This window comes from Cervus canadensis, chromosome 13 (genome assembly GCF_019320065.1).
Source record: "Cervus canadensis isolate Bull #8, Minnesota chromosome 13, ASM1932006v1, whole genome shotgun sequence".
Taxonomy (NCBI): Eukaryota; Metazoa; Chordata; class Mammalia; order Artiodactyla; family Cervidae; genus Cervus; species Cervus canadensis.
Window position 1 is genome coordinate 48,911,531 of NC_057398.1, and position 21,378 is coordinate 48,932,908.

Below are 21,378 nucleotides of genomic sequence, written 5' to 3' on the forward strand. Positions count from 1 at the left end.
AAACCATAAAAGAAAACACCAAAAATGATAACAGAATTGAATATCCATTCCTGATACTCTTAGCAATTTGAGAGTAAGAAGGGAATTCTCTTAATATTGAGTTTCTACTAAAAATTTAAACCAAAGATCATATTTAATGATCATATTTAATTAGAAATATTCCTATTAAAATTGGAAGCAAATTGAGAATGCTTCTATAAAGAAAATCCTATTCACAATAAGTATCTAAGACTATTGATAACAAAAGATGGGTAAGCTCTCTGTGAAAAAATATTCAGTATTATTGAAGGACATAAAAGAAGACTTGTAACTAATATATAATGTGTCTATATATATTAAGTAAGATATAATGTGTCTATACTGTTAATAGATACATGGATGGGGAAAGTCATATTGCAAAGATACCATTTCCCTTCAGATTACTCTCTAAAGTCATTGTGCTGTGTTCAGTTGCTAGGTCGTGTCTGACTCTTTGCAACTCCATGGACTGTAGCCTGCTAGGCTCCCCTGTCCATGGGATTTTCCAGGCAAGAATATGGGAGTGGGTTGTCATTTCCTTCTCCAGGGGATCTTCCCGACCCAGGGATTGAACCTGTGTCTCCCGCATTGACAGGCAGATTCTTTACCACTGCGCCACCCCAGAAGCTCAAAAGTCATTGTGATTCCCATCAAAATCTCAAGATGTTTTATACAACTTACTAAGCTAATTCTGGCATTTATCTGGAAGAGCCATGGCAATTTAAAAACATGATCTACTGGTATAGAGAGGTCATATAGAGTTGTCACAATAAAGACAGTGTGATATTGGTCTAAGTATAGGCATATAGATAGGGTGGCCCTACCTCTGTTTGCCTGTGACAGTTCCAATTCAAGCCTGTTGTCCTGTTAATAGGCTCCCTTTTGTTCCAAAGACTGTTCATTGAAATTACATGGGAAGTCCTGAAATAGATCCAGTTGGTTTATGACCTAGGTGCTATTAAGAATCAGTGGTAAAAGGACGTCATTCAATAAATGGTATTGGGACAAAAAGAAATATAGTGTGGCCTTTATCTCACACAACACAAAAATTAATTCCAGGGAGATTAAAGACTTGAAATGAAAAATAAAACTTTTAAAAGAAAATATAGGACACTATCTTGATGACTCCTGGGAGGAGAAGATAAGGGAGGTACCTTAGGACAAAAAAGGCAAATTTTGAGAGTAGAATGGTAGTTGACAGGGACTGAGGGTATGGGAAACAGGGAGAACTTGGTAAAAGGGTACAAACTTTAAGTTATAGGATGTGCAAGATCCAAGGAGCTAATGTATAGCATGATGATGATAGTTGATAATATCTTTTTGCTAAGAGAGTAGAACATAAGTGTTCACACACAAAAAAAGTAAATATATTTGATGAGATGATGAATGTGTTAACTAAATGGTGAAGATCCTTTCACAATGTATATGTATATCGAATTAACTATCATTTTGTACACTTATAAACGTATTGCAGTTTTGCTTGTCAATTCTGTCCCCGTAAAGCTGAAAAAATTGAAAAAACAAAAAACAAAATGATAAATTATAAGGCTACATTATCATTAAATACTTTTTTATGAATAAGAAAAATTCATTAAACAATATGGGAAAAAAAGCCCACATGCTGGAAGAACAGATTTGTAACACATGTAGGTAAATTTGAGGAAACAAAATTCCCGAAGATAAACCAAAAACAAACACACACGCAAAATATAAAAAAAGGCACAAGATTTTAATTAGCATTTATTGAAGAAAAATCTAAGATGACCATTCAGTTCAGTTCAGTCCAGTCGCTCAGTCGTGTCCAGCTCTTTGCGACCCCATGGACTGCAGCACACCAGGCCTCCCTGTTCATCACAAAAAAGAGTCTTAATTTTAATAGTAATCCTGCTAGTAAAGTTAAAAACATAACTTGTCTTTCATAGCAATTCCACTTCTAGATAGCGTGGGGAAATATTCCTATATGAGTAAAAGGAGGTATTTGTAAAAAATACTCATTTCAGAATTTTGTGTAATAGCAAAATAAAAATCTAAAACAACCTAAAATTGTTGGAAATAATTTAAATTCTATAATCTGGAGAATTGATAAGTAAATTACATGTATGAAAATATTCCATATAGCATTTAAAATAATGAACTAAAACAATATGTGTCAACATGGATAAATTTTAGAAACATATTATTAGATTAAAACCAAGTTTCAAAAGGATACACACAGTTTAATGTCAATTATAAAGTTTAAAGACATCAGAAAAGTATATAGTCTTATGATTGCATATATATGTACTAATATTCATGGATATAGTAAACACCAAATTCAGGATTGTGGTTGCTAACCTCTGGGGAGTGGAGGGGAGAGGGTGATACCAGGAAGGGAAATGAGATACTAGAGGAGTGTCAATAGTATCTATAATACCTTGTTAAATATTTTCCACTTCATTATTAATTATTATAAATATATAAATATAATTTATTTCTCCCAAGTTTTAATAGTTCCTATTTTCCAGATAACTAAAAATATTATTGATGTTTATAAATTCTGTCTTTATAATTCCCTTTGTCTTCTTTAAAATCTGAGAAATCTGCCAGTAGCAGTTATGTATAATGAATATATAGCTTGAATATTTTAAAAAATAAAGAATAAAGTACAGTTTTCCCTGCATCAGAATATGGTTTAGGTAATATCTAAGGTTCCTCCTAGCACTAAAGTGTACTTTTTTTAGTGTTTCCAAACAGCAGAAAATCTTTTCTTAATATAGCATTTCTGACAGTCAAGGTTGTAAGTTCAAATATTGAGGATTATGAAGCCCGTTTCCCATACAGGTTGTTGTTTTTAGTCTATCTATCTGCCTGTCTATATTAAGCAATCAGCTAATACAGGGGTCAGAAAACTTTTTCTATAAAGGGCTAGGTAGGAAATATTTTAGGCTTTGAAGGCCATAGTCTATCGGAACTGCTCAGCTCTGCCGTTGTAGTGGGATACCTGCCACAGAGTTTTGCAACACTGTAAAAACAAATGCCAAAACTGGAATGATAGAGCTTGTTATTAATTAGATTTGGATATCTTAAAAGGCTTTGACTTAATATCTGTAAATAGCTTTATATAATGTATATCACTATTAAGTAGTTTCAGTTGTTTTCCAAATCAGTTTTATGAAACAGTTATTTTTGTGTCGTGACCTGCAGTAACTGAGTATTTATCTACATTTATGTTCAGGGTCTAGGAAGTATTTTTTCCTATTCAATTGTATGGGTTAGAATCAAGTAATTATGACTCTTCTTTGTATGTAGAAAGTAGGCCTACCATGGTCACATTGGAAACTGTGCATATCTAAAGGAAGCATGGTAAGACTAATGTAACCTGATTGAGAATTACCAAGCACATTTTATCTCCAGAACACTGAAACTGCATGTGTTTAAGAAAGTTTTAATACGAACCAGAGAGAGGATTTGAACCCATAAAGTAACTAAAGAAATATGTGTTCATAGAGTAGTAATTCTGAAAAAAGTTGAGATTTTCAGACAAAAATGGTTATCTTACCAAGTTGTTGTTGGTTCAGTCGCTAAGTCGTGTCCGACTCTTTGCGACCCAATGAACTGCAGCATGCCAGGCTTCCCTGTCCTTCACTGTTTGCTCCTGGAGTCAAACTCATGTCCATTGAGTCAGTGTTGCCATCCAACTATCTCATCTTCCGTCTCCCTCATCTCCTCCTGCCCTCAATCTTTCCCAGTCTTTTCCAATGTGGTAGCTCTTTGCCTATGTCAGGTAGCCAAAGTATTGGAGCTTCAGCATCAGTCCTTCCAATGAATATCCAGGGTTGATTCCCTTTAGGATTAATTGGTTTGATCTTCTTGCTGTCCAGGGGACTTTTAAGAGTCATTTCCATCTTACCAAGTAACTGATTGTATTTATTTTTTCCAACTAAAAATTGAATGTGTCTGTTTTTTTCAGAGACATCAAACCTGACAATATATTGATGGATATGAATGGACATATTCGGTTAGCAGATTTTGGTTCATGTCTGAAGCTCATGGAAGATGGAACGGTAAATAAAGATAAATCTTAAACTGTTGCAATGGTGAATGGTATTGTTTCCTTAATTTCTCTTTCTGTTTTTTCATTGTTAGTATATAGGAATGCAAGGGATTTCTGTGTGTTAATTTTATATCCTGCAACTTGACTATATTCATTGATTAGCTCTAGTAATTTTCTGGTAGAGTCTTTAGGGTTTTCTATATAGAGGATCATGTCATCTGCAAACAGTGAGAGTTTTACTTCTTCTTTTCCTATCTGGATTCCTTTTACTTCTTTTTCTGCTCTGATTGCTGTGGCCAGAACTTCCAACACTATGTTGAATAGTAGTGGTGAGAGTGGGCACCCTTGTCTTGTTCCTGATTTCAGGGGAAATGCTTTCAATTTTTCACCATTGAGGGTGATGCTTGCTGTGGGTTTGTCATATATAGCTTTTATTATGTTGAGGTATGTTCCTTCTATTCCTGCTTTTTGGAGAGTTTTAATCATAAATGGAGTGTTGAATTTTGTCAAAGGCTTTCTCTGCATCTATTGAGATAATCATATGGTTTTTATCTTTCAATTTGTTAATGTGGTGTATTCATTGATTGATTTGCAGATATTAAAGAATCCTTGCATTCCTGGATAAAGCCCACTTGGTCATGGTGTATGATTTTTTTAATATGTTGTTGGATTCTGTTTGCTAGAATTTTGTTAAGGATTTTTGCATCTATGTTCATCAGTGATATTGGCCTGTAGTTTTCTTTTTTTGTGGCATCTTTGTCTGGTTTTGGAATTAGGGTGATGGTGGCCTCATAGAATGAGTTTGGAGCTTACCTTCATCTGCAATTTTCTGGAAGAGTTTGAGTAAGATAGGTGTTAGCTCTTCTCTAAATTTTTGGTAGAATTCAGCTGTGAAGCCATCTGGTCCTGGGCTTTTGTTTGCTGGAAGATTTTTGATGACAGTTTCGATTTTCTTGCTTGTGATGGGTCTGTTAAGATCTTCTATTTCTTCCTGGTTCAGTTTTGGAAAGTTATACTTTTCTACTTAGGAGTATATCTACCTAAAGAAACAAAGGACCTATACATAGAAAACTATAAAACACTGATGAAAGAAATCAAAGAGGACACAAACAGATGGAGAAACATACCGTGTTCATGGATTGGAAGAATCAATATTGTCAAAATGGCTATTCTACCCAAAGCAATCTATAGATTCAATGCAATCCCTATCAAGCTACCAACGGTATTTTTCACAGAACTAGACCAAAGAATTTCACAATTTGTATGGAAATACAAAAAACCTCGAATAGCCAAAATAATCTTGAGAAAGAAGAATGGAACTGGAGGAATCAACCTGCCTGACTTCAGACTCTACTACAAAGCCACAGTCATCAAGACAGTATGGTACTGGCACAAAGACAGAAATGTAGATCAATGGAACAGAATAGAAAGCCCAGAGATAAATCCACGAACCTATGGACACCTTATCTTTGACAAAGGAGGCAAGGATATACAATGGAAAAAAGACAACCTCTTTAACAAGTGGTGCTGGGAAAACTGGTCAACCACTTGTAAAAGAATGAAACTAGAACACTTTCTAACACCATACACAAAAATAAACTCAAAATGGATTAAAGATCTAAATGTAAGACCAGAAACTATAAAACTCCTAGAGGAGAACATAGGCAAAACACTCTCCGACATAAATCACAGCAAGATCCTCTATGACCCACCTCCCAGAATATTGGAAATAAAAGCAAAAATAAACAAATGGGACCTAATGAAACTTAAAAGCTTTTGCACTACAAAGGAAACTATAAGTAAGGTGAAAAGACAGCCCTCAGATTGGGAGAAAATAATAGCAAATGAAGAAACAGACAAAGGATTAATCTCAAAAATATACAAGCAACTCCTGCAGCTCAATTCCAGAAAAATAAATGACCCAATCAAAAAATGGGCCAAAGAACTAAACAGACATTTCTCCAAAGAAGACATACAGATGGCTAACAAACACATGAAAAGATGCTCAACATCACTCATTATCAGAGAAATGCAAATCAAAACCACAATGAGGTACCATTACACGCCAGTCAGGATGGCTGCTATCCAAAAGTCTACAAGCAATAAATGCTGGAGAGGGTGTGGAGAAAAGGGAACCCTCTTACACTGTTGGTGGGAATGCAAACTAGTACAGCCACTATGGAGAACAGTGTGGAGATTTCTTAAAAAACTGGAAATAGAACTGCCATATGACCCAGCAATCCCACTTCTGGGCATACACACTGAGGAAACCAGATCTGAAAGAGACACGTGCACCCCAATGTTCATCGCAGCACTGTTTATAATAGCCAGGACATGGAAGCAACCTAGATGCCCATCAGCAGATGAATGGATAAGGAAGCTGTGGTACATATACACCATGGAATATTACTCAGCCGTTAAAAAGAATTCATTTGAACCAGTTCCTAATGAGATGGATGAAACTGGAGCCCATTATACAGAGTGAAGTAAGCCAGAAAGATAAAGAACATTACAGCATACTAACACATATATATGGAATTTAGAAAGATGGTAACGATAACCCTATATGCAAAACAGAAAAAGAGACACAGAAATACAGAACAGACTTTTGAACTCTGTGGGAGAATGTGAGGGTGGGATATTTCAAAAGAACAGCATGTATACTATCTATGGTGAAACAGATCACCAGCCCAGGTGGGATGCATGAGACAAGTGCTCGGGCCTGGTGCACTGGGAAGACCCAGAGGAATCGGGTGGAGAGGGAGGAGGGAGGGGGGATCGGGATTGGGAATACATGTAAATCCATGGCTGATTCATATCAATGTATGACAAAAAAAAAAAAAAAAAATCTTAAACTGTTATACCCTTCCTCCTTGTTTCCTTTATCTGTTTTAGAATCCTTCTATTTATATTATCTATCAAATATCCTTCTATCCATTTGTCTTTCTGTGCTTTACTTCCCTCCACTTAGGCATGCTTACTCATCATAATAGAGCTTGTCGATAAATTCACGCACCATGTTCTACTGCTTATGTTAATGATTTTAAGATTGATAATACTATGCCTTCTTTGAGACTCTTGTTTGTTTCTTCTTTAGCGTAACTTATTTTCACAGTTCCAGAGGACTGAAGAAAATAAATCCCAGAGGGAAAAAGAAAAGATGTGACTCCTTCACTTTCATTTCTTTTCCCTTTCTTTACTAGTTGTCTAGTTTCCCTGAGGGACAGTGTATAACAAGTGAATGCTTTCTACCAGAAAATCCTCTAAGTTTTATGTTACCATTTGCTTTATTTCTGCTAACCCTCAGTTCAGTTCATTCACTCAGTCATGTCCGATTCTTTGCGACCCCATGGACTGCAGCACACAAGGCTTCCCTCTCCATCACCAACTCCTGGAGCTTTCTCAGACTCACATCCATCAAGTCAGTGATGCCATCCAACCATCTCATCTTCTGTCATCCCCTAGGCCCCTCCATTATATTCTCTCAATTACTTAATGGTTTACATGCCTCAATTTTATTCCATGTTTGTTGTAGTAGTAGTAATATTTATCTCAATTTCCTGGTTGTATAATAGATGTCCAAATATATATCATTTTAACTGGTAGGAACTTTCTGAAAAGTAATTTAGTATAATACATTCCAAAGGCCACAAAAACATCCCATTATTCTGGACCAGTCATTTGACTTTTGAGAATTTACCCTAAGCAGATAACTTTTTAAAAAAAGATTATATGACTTCTGCCTCTGGCCAGGATGGAGGGAGTAATTGATACCAAATTGTTCTTTCACAAATAAATAACTGTAAAACTCGATGCAGTAATTGAGACAACTATTTTTAGGTGGTAGGCAATAGGCAATACGAGACTGTCATGTCTCCCCATTTTCCAGGATTGGGACAACTTGCTGACTACGATGCAGAAAGCTAGAGTTAACGCGGAGTTTAACAATCTTACGGAGTTTAGGAGGAAAATAACAGGTTAGCTGAAACAGTTGGAATCTGCAGGGCTTGACATTGCCAAGGAGGGAATTGTACAGAGAAGAGGCCTAAAATATCCAAATGGGGCTATCTCATGATGCCTGGGCTGTACATATGTGGGAGAGTTGTCTCTTGATATCCATAGGGGATTGGTTCCAGGACCTTCCCTCCCCTATAACTAGTAGAATGTCCAGTCTCTTGTATAAAATGATATAGTATTTGCATATAATCCACGCACATCCTTCTGTATACTTTAAATTATATCTAGATTACTTATGAGCTTCCCTTGTGGCTCAGATGGTAAAGAGTCTGCCTGCAATGTGGGAGACCGGGGTTTGAACCCTGGGTCAGGAAGATCCCCTGGAGAAGAAAATGGCAACCCACTCCAGTACTCTTGCCTGGAAAGTCCCCTGGATGGAGGAGCCTGGCAGGCTACAATCCATGGGGTTGCAAAGAGTTGGACACAACTGAGCGACTTCACTTTTCTTTCTAGATCACTTTAACACCTACTGCAATGTAAATGCTATGTAAATAATTGCCAGTATGTAACAAATTCGTCTTGCCTTTTGGAACTTTCTGGAAATTTTTTAAAAAAATATTTTTGATCCCTGATTGGTTGAATCTGCAAATGTGTAACCAGGAGACATGGAGGGCCAACTGTATAACAACATCTGAGAATTACCAAATAGTAAATTCTATCCATTTGAAAATCAAACAGATTACTTGAAATCAAGTAGTGCTGGAAGAGACACAGTGCTAGGGGACATTGGAATATCAGCACTGGAGAGCTAGTTAAGATGTTTGTTACATGTAAGTCTTACCCTAAACCTATCTAACAGCCTAAATCCAAGTCCTGATAAAATCAACAGAGTGTGAAAGTGGTCCTCCAAATGAAGAGGCTTGAGATGAATCTTTGTTGTTGTTGTTCAGTCACTAAGTCATGTCTGACTCTTCTGCAACCCCATGGACTGTAGCCCATCAGGCTCCTCTGTCCATGGATTCTCCAGGCAAGAATACTGGAGTAGGTTGCCATTTCCTTCTCCAAGGGATCTTCCTGACCCAGAGATTGAACCCACATCTCTTGCAGTGGCAGGCAGATTCTTTAATACTCAGCCACCTGGGAATCATGAGATGAATCTTAGGTTTTTTATAAATCTGCCCTTAAAGAGTAAACTGTAAGCCATCCCATATTCAAGTTAGTATTTTTTTAACTGCTTAAAGAAGAATTAATATTCTTCAGAGGAAGATAGAAGAATTCATATTCTCTACAATGTCTTATTGACAGTGACCAGCATTCAATAAAAAATCACTAGACCAAAAATAAATAGTGGGTAACTTAAGTGATTGTGATACAGAATTTAAAAATAAAAGTAGTCAGTAGAAACCTGGGTAGCACAGATGTTGGATTTGCCAGACAGAGACTAATGAAACTATCATAAATACGTTCAAGGGAAGATATTAGTCTTAGTGATTACACAGACAAGGAATGTCAGCAGAAAAGTAAATCAAGTGAATCTTTTTAGAATTTGAAAATTATATTAATATAAATAAAAAGTTCATAAGAAGAGGTTAATGGTGGGTTAGAAATGAAAAAAGAAAAAGCCAGTGAATTTGAAGATAGACTGAGAGAGATCAAGCAATCTGAAGAACAGAGAGAAAAAGATTGAAGCAAAATTAATATAGGGGGCCTAGGGATGCATACAATTAGAATCCTAGAAAAAGTTGAGATAGTAATAGAAAACATTTGTAGAATTGATGGCTCAAGCTATTACATGTGATGAAAAACAGATTTAAGAATCCTGATATATTTCAAGGTTATAAAAAGAACCATGCCTGGCCACATCACAATTAAACTACTGAAAATTAAAGATAAAGAAAAAAATGGGAAGCAGCTAGAACAAGAAAACCATTACATACTGTGGGATAATGGTAAGAATAACCATTGACCTTTCATGAGAAATCACAGCATGATATCTTTAAAGTCCTGAAAGAAAAAAAAAAGTCTCTAAACCAAGAATTCTATATCAAATAAAAATACTCTTCAAAATGAAGATCTTTTCAGATAAATGAAAGAGACCTGGATGCTAAAGGATGTCCACTACAAAGGAAACAATTCCATTTGGATACTTAGATCTGTATGATAAAGATACAATAAATAAGATTTATAGGATAAGAATAAAGAGAAAAGACTATACTAATCTTTCTTTTTAAGTTTACATTAGAGACTGCTGACTATTAAAAACAAAAATAAGTGTAATGTGGGTTTTATGACATAGGTGGAAATAAAAGATATAGCAATGTCACACAAACTCTGTAAAACCAGTGTATATAATTATTCTGCTCTAAGGTAACTGCATGTGTGTGAAGTATAAAGTGGATAGTGCCGGCTATGACATGAGAGGGAGAGAAATAATAGCGTGGTGGTCTTGCTGAGTTGAGAAACCACAGATTAAAGTCGGGGAGGCTGTGGCACCAGAAAGCTGTGGTCCATAATTCTGGAGAGGCGAGAGATACACTGAAACAGAATTCTAGGGGAAGAGGTAGTGTTTCCCAAGTCCTGCATGTTATAAGCGCCTGTAGATTCAAAGCTGGGACTCCTCTGGAGTCTGATGTTCAGCTCTCCAAATTCCTGTGCATTCCAGAATGCATTGAGTGCTATTTCTGTCTGTATGTGTTTCCCTTGATCAGATTTATTCCTGAAGTTCTGTAGAGTCAGAAATTCTTTCTAGTCATTCATTTTTTATTAATCATCTCCAAATAGTTTTTCTTGGACATAATAGCATGTTGGTCCTCCATTTAGAAAGTTATAATGAAGGAATCTTCTTTTTTCTTGTTTATTTTATTTTTGTCAAGTGATGTTTATGTATTTTAGGAAGACTTCTCACAAAAACAGCATTCCTTTGTCCTAGGTCCTTCTCACCTCCAAGTCTCTCTTTCTACAGACAGACACATACAAATCCTTCAGCTCTTTCTTCTGTTGTTTCTTTTATTTATTTTTTATTATTGTATTCATACTACTGTCTCTTGTTATTTAGTTTTAGATATTATCTGCTAATTTCCCACCATGAAAGATGAGGATTCAGATCTCTTACACCTGTCTCAACCAATCGTTACACTTCCTATCTTCCCCGTGTTGTAATGATCGCATAGTCTTTCATTAAATCCTGTTCAGTTTTTTAAAAATACTTATACAAATATTATTTATGACTGTGCCATGCTATTTGTTTTCTTTGTTTTAATTGCATTTCTTTTCTTGAACAGCTCTTTGTTTTCCCTGGAGTAAGTGACTCACTTGCTTTGCTTAGTTTTCTGTGTAAATCTCACTTTTGTTGTTGTGTCCATCTCTTTGCGACGCCATGGACTGCAGAGTGCCAGGCTTCCCTGTCCTTCACTACCTCCCTGAGTTTACTCAAGCTCTTGTCCATTGAGTTGGTGATGCTACTAACCATCTCATTCTCTATTGGCCCCTTCTCTTTTTGCCCTCAGTCTTTCCCAGTATCACGGTCTTTTCCAATGAGTCGACTCTTCACATCACGTGGCCAAAGTATTGGAGCTGCAGCATCAGTCCTTTCAATGAATATTCAGGGTTGTTTCCTTTAGGATTGACAGGTTTGATATCCTTGCTGTCGAAGGGAATCTCAAGAATCTTATCCAGCACCACAGTTTGAAAGCATCAACTCTTTGGCACTAAGCCTTCTCACTAGTTTATCCCCAAACTCTCCAATATACATTTAGGAAATTGAGCAATTCCTTTCTTTCTCAGACATAGTGAATAACTTAGTGACTCTCTTGTCTGGAGACTTGCATACTCTGATTCTAGTCTGTAGGCCTACTGTCCAATAGGCCTACTATACAACTATCATCCTAGAATTACTTTTCCTCATCATCATGGAATTTAATGTGTTACTTTCTAGTATTGGATCTTCTGTTTCCCGGAACCATCTGTGTCTTTCTTCTCATTTAGTAGTAGTTGCCTCTGAAAAGTTCCATTGGAAGTAAATATTTCATAATCTTTCATGTCTGAGAAATGCCTTCATTTCTACTCGATGAATAATTTGTCTAGACTGGACATAGTATTATAGATTTGAACTTACTCTAGAATTTAGAAGACACTGCATTGTCTTCTAATTTACAGTTGAAGCATCTGATGCCATCCTAATTATCAAAGTTTCTGTTATAACCTTTCCCCCTTATTTTGAAGCCTTTAGGATGTTATGTTTATTTCCAGTGTTCTGAAATGTTGTGATTATATGATTTTGTATGGATCATTATTTATTACCTGTATAGTTGCTTCAGTTTTAACCTTTCCCACAGTTTGTGAGTTTCTATATTAACTTTTAGCTTCGTTTTTGTTTCTCACATTGGAGTTAAAATTAAACCATTTTAATCACTATACATATATAAGAAGTCAGTTTTTGCGTGGGGATGTCTTGCTGTAATTCTTTTTCTTCTCTGAAATTGTTTTGGATGTTCTTGGCCATTTGTTTTTCCATATGACTGCTAGGATTATATTATTGGTTTATATACATACAGACACATATAAACACCCCTTCACATATACAAGCTTGTAGACCTTCACTGAATTTAGAAATTAATTTTGGGAAAACTTTGTCTATAACTTGCAATCTTCCCATCTATGAATATGGTTTCTGTCTTCATTGTTTTAGGTTTTCTCTTATTTGTGTTGATAAAGTTACCTTTATTTGTTAGATTTGCTCCTAGCTACCTTGTGGAGTTTTTTGGTTTTGGGCTATTATGAATGGATAACTTAAAATTTTGCTTTATAATAGTTTGTTGCTATTCTTTAGGACTACAATTGATTTTTGTATGTGTATTCATCCTGAAACAAGCAAGCTTACTAAACTTTTTTTATTAGTTCAAAACAATTTATAGATTCTACATGTATATTTGTCTATATAGACAATCTTATAATCTGCAAATAATGACCAGATTTGTGTTTTATTCTTTCCAATCCTTACATTTTTACTTTGCTGTATTTTTTTTTCCTATCATGCAGTCAGTGATCTTCAGCACAGTATTAATGTTGTAGTAATTGGGAGCTTCTTTGCCTTCTTCTAGCTTTATTGGTGTTTTCCCTGTAGTTTTAAATTAAGTAGTATATTTGCTGTAAGCTTCTGTTATGTATTCTTCATCAGATTAAGGAAATTTCTATTTGTGATTGCCATGTTATGGTTGTTAATGTTGTACAATCAAATCATTTTTCTGCATCTATTGAGTGGATATCAGAGTGTTTTTCCTGTTAATATGATAAGTGACATAGATTGTCCAATGTTAAAGCATACATTCTTTGGATGTAAATGTAACTTTATCATCAAGTTGTACTGATATATTTGATCAAATTGCTAGATTGACCATGCTAAAATTTTATATTGAATTGTTACCTGAGATTCATATCTGATATTGATTATATCTGAGATTGCAGTATAATTTTCCTCCTCAAATTTTTCTTGTCTGCCTTGTTTTGTATTTAGGTTGTTTTAGCCTTATAACATGAACAGGGGAGCCATGTCCCCCACCCTTACCCATTTTGGATCTAGAACAGTTCTTATAATACTGGGGTTATCTCTTTCTTATGTAATTGGTGGAACTCACTTTAAATCACCTTTACTTCAGTGAGGTTTTGTTTTCTTCTTATTTTGTTTGTTTTCCAGATAGATTTTATACTATTGATTCAAATTTTTTAATGGTTATAGGTCTCTTTGGTTTTCTATTTCTTCCTGAGTCAGTTTTGGTAAGTTACATTTTTTTCTATGAAAATTATCTATTTTCTCTTGAGTTTTCAATTTTATTTGTATAAAATTGTTCAGATTGCACTCTTTCTAGTTTTAAAATCTCAATTACATGTGTATTTCACCCCTTTCTTCATTCCTAATATTGTTTATTTATGCTTAACTTTTTCTTCATAAGTTTTGACATAGAGCATTTTACTAATTATTTTCCAGCTTTAGTTAGAATTCTTCTGTGGACCATTAATTATTTAGATGTGTGCCTTTTGGTATTCATAGTACAATATTTACTTATTTGGTGTTTATAGAAAGTTTTCTTTTACTGAAGAGTGAATCTTTTTGTTAGCAGTTTTTTAGCATTGGTCAAGATTATGTTTTGATTTCACATGGGTCAGTTCTTTTAACTGTTTCGTATTTGTTTGAAATTATGAATCTTTTTCTAACTTTTGGTTGCAGATTTCTGTAACAAGATTAAAGTTGTAAACTTTGTTGTTCAAAATTTTAACATTCTTACTAGCTTTATTTCTTTCTAATCTATTTATTATTTAAAAATCCTTACTATGATGTTGAATTTATTAATTTTCCCTTGTAATTTTCACAACTCTTTTGTAGCTGTGTTGTTAGTTACATATTATTTAGGATTGCTCTTCCATGGTATTTTCTAATTATGTTAATAAATGATTAAAAATCATAATAATCATCTTGGCCTTAGAATCTAGTTTGATTGATAATTAATACACCTCCCTTAGCTTTCTTTTGTTTAGCATATGCCTGGCATATCTTTCCATCTTTTTTCTTAAAAAACGTTTCTTAGTTTCTATGTCTAGGTGCATTAAACAGCTTATTGCTGATTTTTTAAAAAAATTTTCATTTTGGTTTTGTCACCTCGTGTGATAATGGTGCTTTTTGATAGGTGAACTTAATCATTTATGAATTTCATCATTAATTTGTTTGTATTTCTTTCTAGTATCTTGTACTGTTTACTGTAGATTTTGCTTGTTTGTTTGCATCCGTGCTTCCCACCCCCTTTCCTGCCTTTTGATGGCTGGGTCAAGTTCCTTTTTGGAAGTTATACATTCTATTTCAAATATTTAAATGTTTATCTTAAAAATTTAGCATTTATCATTTATGTAAAATCTAGTTTCCCCCATATTCCTAATCAAAGAAAAAAACTTAGTTTATCTTATACCATATATAAAAATTAGCTCGAAATGGATCAAAATCCTACATGTAAGAGTTAAAACTTACATTTAATGGGTAGAGGGAGAAGTTTTATGATATTGGATTTGGCAGTGATTTCTTGGATATGACAGCAAACAATATGCAACCAAAAAAAATGGATGAATAGACTACATCATCATTAAAATTTTCTATGCTTCAAAAGATACAGTTGTTTTTAGCAGGCTATACAGTGGGAGAAAATAGTTGCAAATTGTATGTCTGACAAGAGGTTATTATCCAGAATATATAAAGAATTCCTAAAAAAAAAAAAATTAAAAAAAAAAGAATTCCTGCAACTCAATAACAAACTAACAACCCGGTTCAAAATATGCAAAGGATTTGAAATTATGTTTCTCCTAAGAAGACAGACAAATGACTCCGCATCACTAGTCCTTATGGAAGTGCACATCAAAACCACAATGAGATACTGCTTCATACCATTAGGATGGCTACTATAAAAAAAAAATAACAAGTTTTGGTAAAGCTGTGGGAAAATTGGAATCTTTGTGCACTGCTGATGGAGATGTAAAATGCTGTAGCCACTATGGAAAACAGTATAACAGTTCTTCAAAAAGCTGAAGATAGAATTACCATATGATCTGGCAGTTTCACTTTTGTGTACATATTCCACAGAATTTAAAGCAGAGTCTCAAAGAGATATTTGTTCACCCATGTTCACAGCACCATTATTCACAAAAGTCAAGGGATGTAAGCAACTCAGGTGTCCACTATTGGATGAATGGAAAAAAAAATGTGGTATATCCATACATTGGAATGTTATTCAGCTTTTAAAGAACATCCTGATCCATCCTACAAAATGAATAGACCTTTTAAAAAACATGCCAAGTGATATACACCAGACACAAATGAACACATTACTGTACAATTTCACTTGTGTAAGGTACCTAGAGTAGTAAAATTCATAGCAAGCATAGTGGTGGTTGCTAGGGTCTGGGAGGAGAAGGGGATGGGGGAGTTATTACTTAATAGATTTCAGTTTTGTAAGATGAAGAGAGTTTTAGAAACGGATGGTGGTGATGGTTGCACAGCAGTGTAAATGTGCTTAATGCCACTGAACTATACACTTGGAAATGGCTGTGATGGTAAATTTTATGTCATGGGTATTTTACCACAATTAGAAATAATAATTAAAAAATAAATAAGAAATAAAAAATAGAAAACCAAGAAACTCAGAACATTTTAATCCTAATCACTCCCTTAGTAACTTGTTGTTTTCTGGTATTTTAGTTCCATCTTATTTTTCATCTTTTGAGTAGTGTTCCTTCCTCCTCCTCACCCATCTCCTATTTCTATTGCTCCTGCTCCTCTTCATCTTACTCTTTATTGTCCTATTTCTCCTTTTCTTCATCATTATTTTATCCAATTAATCACCATTTAGGTGCATGTTAAAGTTTACTAGTATCTTTGTTCACAGTTACTTCTAGTGTCACATTCTTTCCTCTGGATTATGTTTCTTGATTCTGAAGTATATCCTTTAGTACTCCTGTTTAACTAAAAGAGTCTATGTGTAGTAGTTCACACACTCTTTGTATGGAAATATCTTTATTTAATCCTCATTCCTGTTTTATAATTTAGGTGGGTAGGGAATATAATATTGACCATTACTTTGTTTCATCACTTTGAAAAATACAATTCCGTTTTCTTCTAACAGCTACATTAGCATTAATAACTCAGCTGTCAGTCTAATTATCATTTCTTGGGTAGAAAATCTCTTTTTATTCCATAGGTTTTTAAAATCTATTACCTTTGGTGCTCTGTAGTTTAACAAAGTGTACAGATGTGGATCTGATTTTATTTCTTCATATCTTTTATTTCAACAACTAGTTTTTTCCATTCTAGGACTTTATTTTTTTTTTCAGCTTTTTTTTATGCTTTAGATTTTTTAACATCTAATAATTTTAAGCATACTTATTTTATGAAGTGGAACTGATAATTTTTTGAGGTCTGATTGTGTTGTTTGTTTGGATTTCTGGCCTTTGCTCATAAATGGACTGTTTCCTCATTTAGTTATATTATTGGATTCTGAACTCATCTTTCAGTGAATTTTTATGTGTGAGAATTATATGATGCCAGGTTTGAGCATGTATCCTCCAGGTAGTTTTGAATCCGTTATGAGAAGCTTTCTAGGAGCACCTAACCTGATGCCAGTATTTTGCCAGTTTCTTGGCTTGAGAATTTCTGAACCACAGAAGTCCTGTGCATTAAAGTCCCAAGTGGTGGGGCTATGTGACCTAAAAGTTACAAATTTCTAAAGGAGTAAACTTTTTTTCACATATGTCACTGTCTTTCTTTGCTGAATGGCAGATTTTGTAATTCACCTTTTACTTACAGTATACCCTTTAGGCCTGGAGAAGGGAATGGCTACCCACTCCAGTATTTGTGCCAGGAGAATTCCATGGGCAGAGTAGTCTGGCGGGCTACAATCCTTGGGGTCACAAAGAGTCAGACACGACTAAGCGAATGGCTGACTGACTAACACACATACACACACACACACACCTTTTAGGATAAAGATTATATGGGGCAGGCTTTTACTTCAAACCTCAAGTAAGCTCAGGATCTTTCCTTTTGACCTTATGTATATGTTAAAAGTCAAGTACCTAGAAAATGAAAACAATTTCCCAACTGCATTCCTGTTGTAATGCTTATTGCCCTGGTTTCCAATCACTTCTTGATTACATATATCTAAGAAAGTCTCTTTATTTAAAGGCTCATTTATACATTTAGAAAATGGTTGTTTTATTTTATCTAGTGTTTTTAAGAGTTTTCAAGAATTTTCAAGTTACTTAATCTCAGTATTGCCAAAGAAGTCTGTTCTAATAATTATTAAGAATGGTACTTTAGGAAATTAAGAGTATTAACCATTATTTTATCTTGAGAATGTTCATTTCTTGGTATGTTCTCTAAAAACATATAAAAACTAATTTTCTTTTATTTTGGAATACCTTAAAAGGTATGTGCCCAGGATCTTTTTTTAGCTGTTGTTTTCTAAGCTATATCTACCTTGCCATAATTGTATGTTCTCTGTTTAGACTCAGTGTTCTGAAGAATATTTTTCCCCTTTTATAATTTTTTAAATAAATTAATAGTTTGCAGGACATTATTAACATTTATTTAGTTAGATTATCTTTAAAATGTTTTAAAATAATCTCCAAGCTGCTTATAATAGTAGACAGGCTTTTTTCTGTTTTTTTTTTTTTTCCCACATAATTAATTGTAAAATTTTCAAAGTTCCACATAATATATGGCAATGTTGGACAGATAATATCAATAATAAGAATGTTCTAAAATAAATATTCAATTTGTGGTTTGTGGCTGTGGTGTTCAAATCATATATTTTTACTTTAAGTGTAGTCAACTAAGTAGCAGCTATAATAAAAATTCTATAGTGTTAAAAATCTGGAGAACTTGTTTGTGTGGTGATTATATATATTTTAACTTATATGCACAAGGAGACTAAATTCAGATAATGACAAAATTGAAGTTGTTATGAAATAGTGCTTATTGTGTTTCTATGTAAATATAAACATTTCTAATTAAAACAATTATTTATTTCTAATATATTATGGTTGATTACTAACAATGTGAACTTCTTCAGGTCCAATCCTCAGTGGCTGTTGGAACTCCAGATTATATCTCTCCTGAAATCCTTCAAGCCATGGAAGATGGAAAAGGCAGATATGGACCTGAGTGTGACTGGTGGTCTTTGGGGGTCTGTATGTATGAAATGCTTTATGGAGAAACACCATTTTATGCAGAATCTCTGGTGGAAACATATGGAAAAATCATGAATCACAAAGTTAGTATATTTTACTATTTTTCACATTAGTGTGGCAAATAATACATATAATAAAATTAAAATGTGATATTTACAAAGAGAATAATTTTCCAAAAACAATAAATAATCTAATTTCTATGCTAGTAGGGAACCTGACCAACATGAGTAATCAAAATCCATAAATTATTTTTTAAAAATCTATAAGTTATGTATAAAATTGTCCTCACCTTGTAATTTATCAGAGATGCTAATAAGTAGAAAATTAAATGATCTCTCCATTAGAGTAACAGAGATCATGAGCAGACAATTTATATCATTACTACTATAGTATAAGTATAACCATGACTAGAATGCATTTAAAATTCTTGATCTTAATAGTAATAGAACATGAAATCCAAATTAAAATAAGAATGATATACTTTTTCTCCCTGTCAAATTGGCAAGGATGAAAAGAAAATAGTACTGTACTATAAATGATCCGTTGAGAAGAACACTTTTACACATCATTGATAGGGGTGTAAATTGATATAATCTTTCTGTCAAGAAGTCTGTAAGTATTCATCAACAACCTTAAAAAGAAATGGTTAAAACTTTTGGTTGAGCACCTTCAATACTAAGAATCTACCATAAGGAAATATTCATAGAACAAAGCTATATGTGTAAGAATACTTATCCCAGTATTATTCATGATCATCAAACATTGGAAACAGTCCAGATGCACAGCAGAAAAGAATAAAATTTTAATCCATTTAATACCAAATGAAATAGATTGTATAAGAAGAGGGAAACTCTGATTATCAGTCTCAGAAGATTGTGGGTAATTGCAAAAACTAGGATATGAATAGGAATATCCCTTAAAGGGAGTGATAATCTGTTCTTTTTAATTTGTTGTGGTAGTACAATTATAATTAATTGCTATATATATATATAGTTGTTGTTAGTTGCTAAGTCATGTCCAACTGTTTTGTTTTTGTTTTTTTTTTTTATTAGTTGGAGGCTAATTAGTTCACAACATTTCAGTGGGTTTTGTCATACATTGATATGAATCAGCCATAGATTTACATGTATTCCCCATCCCGATCCCCCCTCCCACCTCCCTCTCCACCCGATTCCTCTGGGTCTTCCCAGTGCACCAGGCCCGAGCACTTGTCTCATGCATCCCACCTGGGCTGGTGATCTGTTTCACCATAGATAGTATACATGCTGTTCTTTTGAAATATCCCACCCTCACATTCTCCCACAGAGTTCAAAAGTCTGTTCTGTATTTCTGTGTCTCTTTTTCTGTTTTGCATATAGGGTTATCGTTACCATCTTTCTAAATTCCATATATATGTGTTAGTATGCTGTAATGTTCTTTATCTTTCTGGCTTACTTCACTCTGTATAAGGGGCTCCAGTTTCATCCATCTCATTAGGACTGGTTCAAATGAATTCTTTTTAATGGCTGAGTAATATTCCATGGTGTATATGTACCACAGCTTCCTTATCCATTCGTCTGCTGATGGGCATCTAGGTTGCTTCCATGTCCTGGCTATTATAAACAGTGCTGCGATGAACATTGGGGTGCACGTGTCTCTTTCAGATCTGGTTTCCTCAGTGTGTATGCCCAGAAGTGGGATTGCTGGGTCATATGGCAGTTCTATTTCCAGTTTTTTAAGAAATCTCCACACTGTTTTCCATAGCGACTGTACTAGTTTGCATTCCCACCAACAGTGTAAGAGGGTTCCCTTTTCATGTCCAACTGTTTTGTGACCCCATGGACTGTAACCCGCCAGGCTCCTATGCCCATGGGACTTCCCAGGCAAGAATACTAGAGTGGGTTGCCATTTCCTTTTCCAGGGATCTTCCTGACCCAGGGATCAAACCCAGGTCTCTTGCATCACAAGTGGATTCTTTACTACTGAGCCACCAGGGAAGCCCCATGTTAGTTTTACAAAGCCCCTATGTTAATTTTACAAAGTTGATGTTTTGTCTGGCTGCAAAGATAATCTGCTAAATAGTTATCAAGAGTTTGAAAACAAGAAACAGGTCCAAAGTTGTCAATAGCATGTAAAGCATTTCTGATAGAAGTCATTGTACTGTAACACGGTTGTTGAGAGCACAGATTCTGGAATCAGACAGTTTCAGTTCAAATCCTAGCTCTACCATTGATTATGTAAACTTGAGCAATTATTTTAACTGTTTCTTTGTTTCCTTTTCTATAAAATTAGAGTAATACAGTTGCTCTGAGGATTAAATGAGCTAAAAAAGTAACATATGTCTAGTAGTACATGTTACATTCTTTACAAATATTTAGTATTAATCATTAGTGTGTGACTTATATGAACGTTATCAATCACATATACTATTGATTATGTAAATTCTGTTACATTTAGTGAATTCTTTTTATTTTGACAGCATTTAAGGTGTTTTTACATTTAACTTATTCTTTCTGTAGTACATGTATGAGTAAGTTACATATGAAAAGTTCTTTTAGGAAAATGATCCTTTTAAATTTATTCTTGAATCTCCTTTAGTGTCAGTACTTTGTACCAGTACATATTTATTAGATATTTTTAAAAGAAAATATATTTTTAAGAAGGTC

At 34.3% G+C, this 21,378-nt stretch overlaps 1 protein-coding gene across 9 annotated transcripts in view; it reads left to right on the forward strand.

The window, feature by feature from the left end:
* CDC42BPA (CDC42 binding protein kinase alpha) overlaps positions 1-21,378 on the forward strand; it is a 295,068-nt gene that overhangs the window by 140,368 nt on the left and 133,322 nt on the right. For all 9 annotated transcript variants that reach the window (XM_043484945.1, XM_043484938.1, XM_043484937.1 and 6 more), the window contains exons 6-7: positions 3,968-4,061; positions 18,616-18,816. In XM_043484945.1, coding sequence (XP_043340880.1) covers positions 3,968-4,061; positions 18,616-18,816 — 295 coding nt within the window. The remainder of the gene's footprint in view (positions 1-3,967; positions 4,062-18,615; positions 18,817-21,378) is intronic.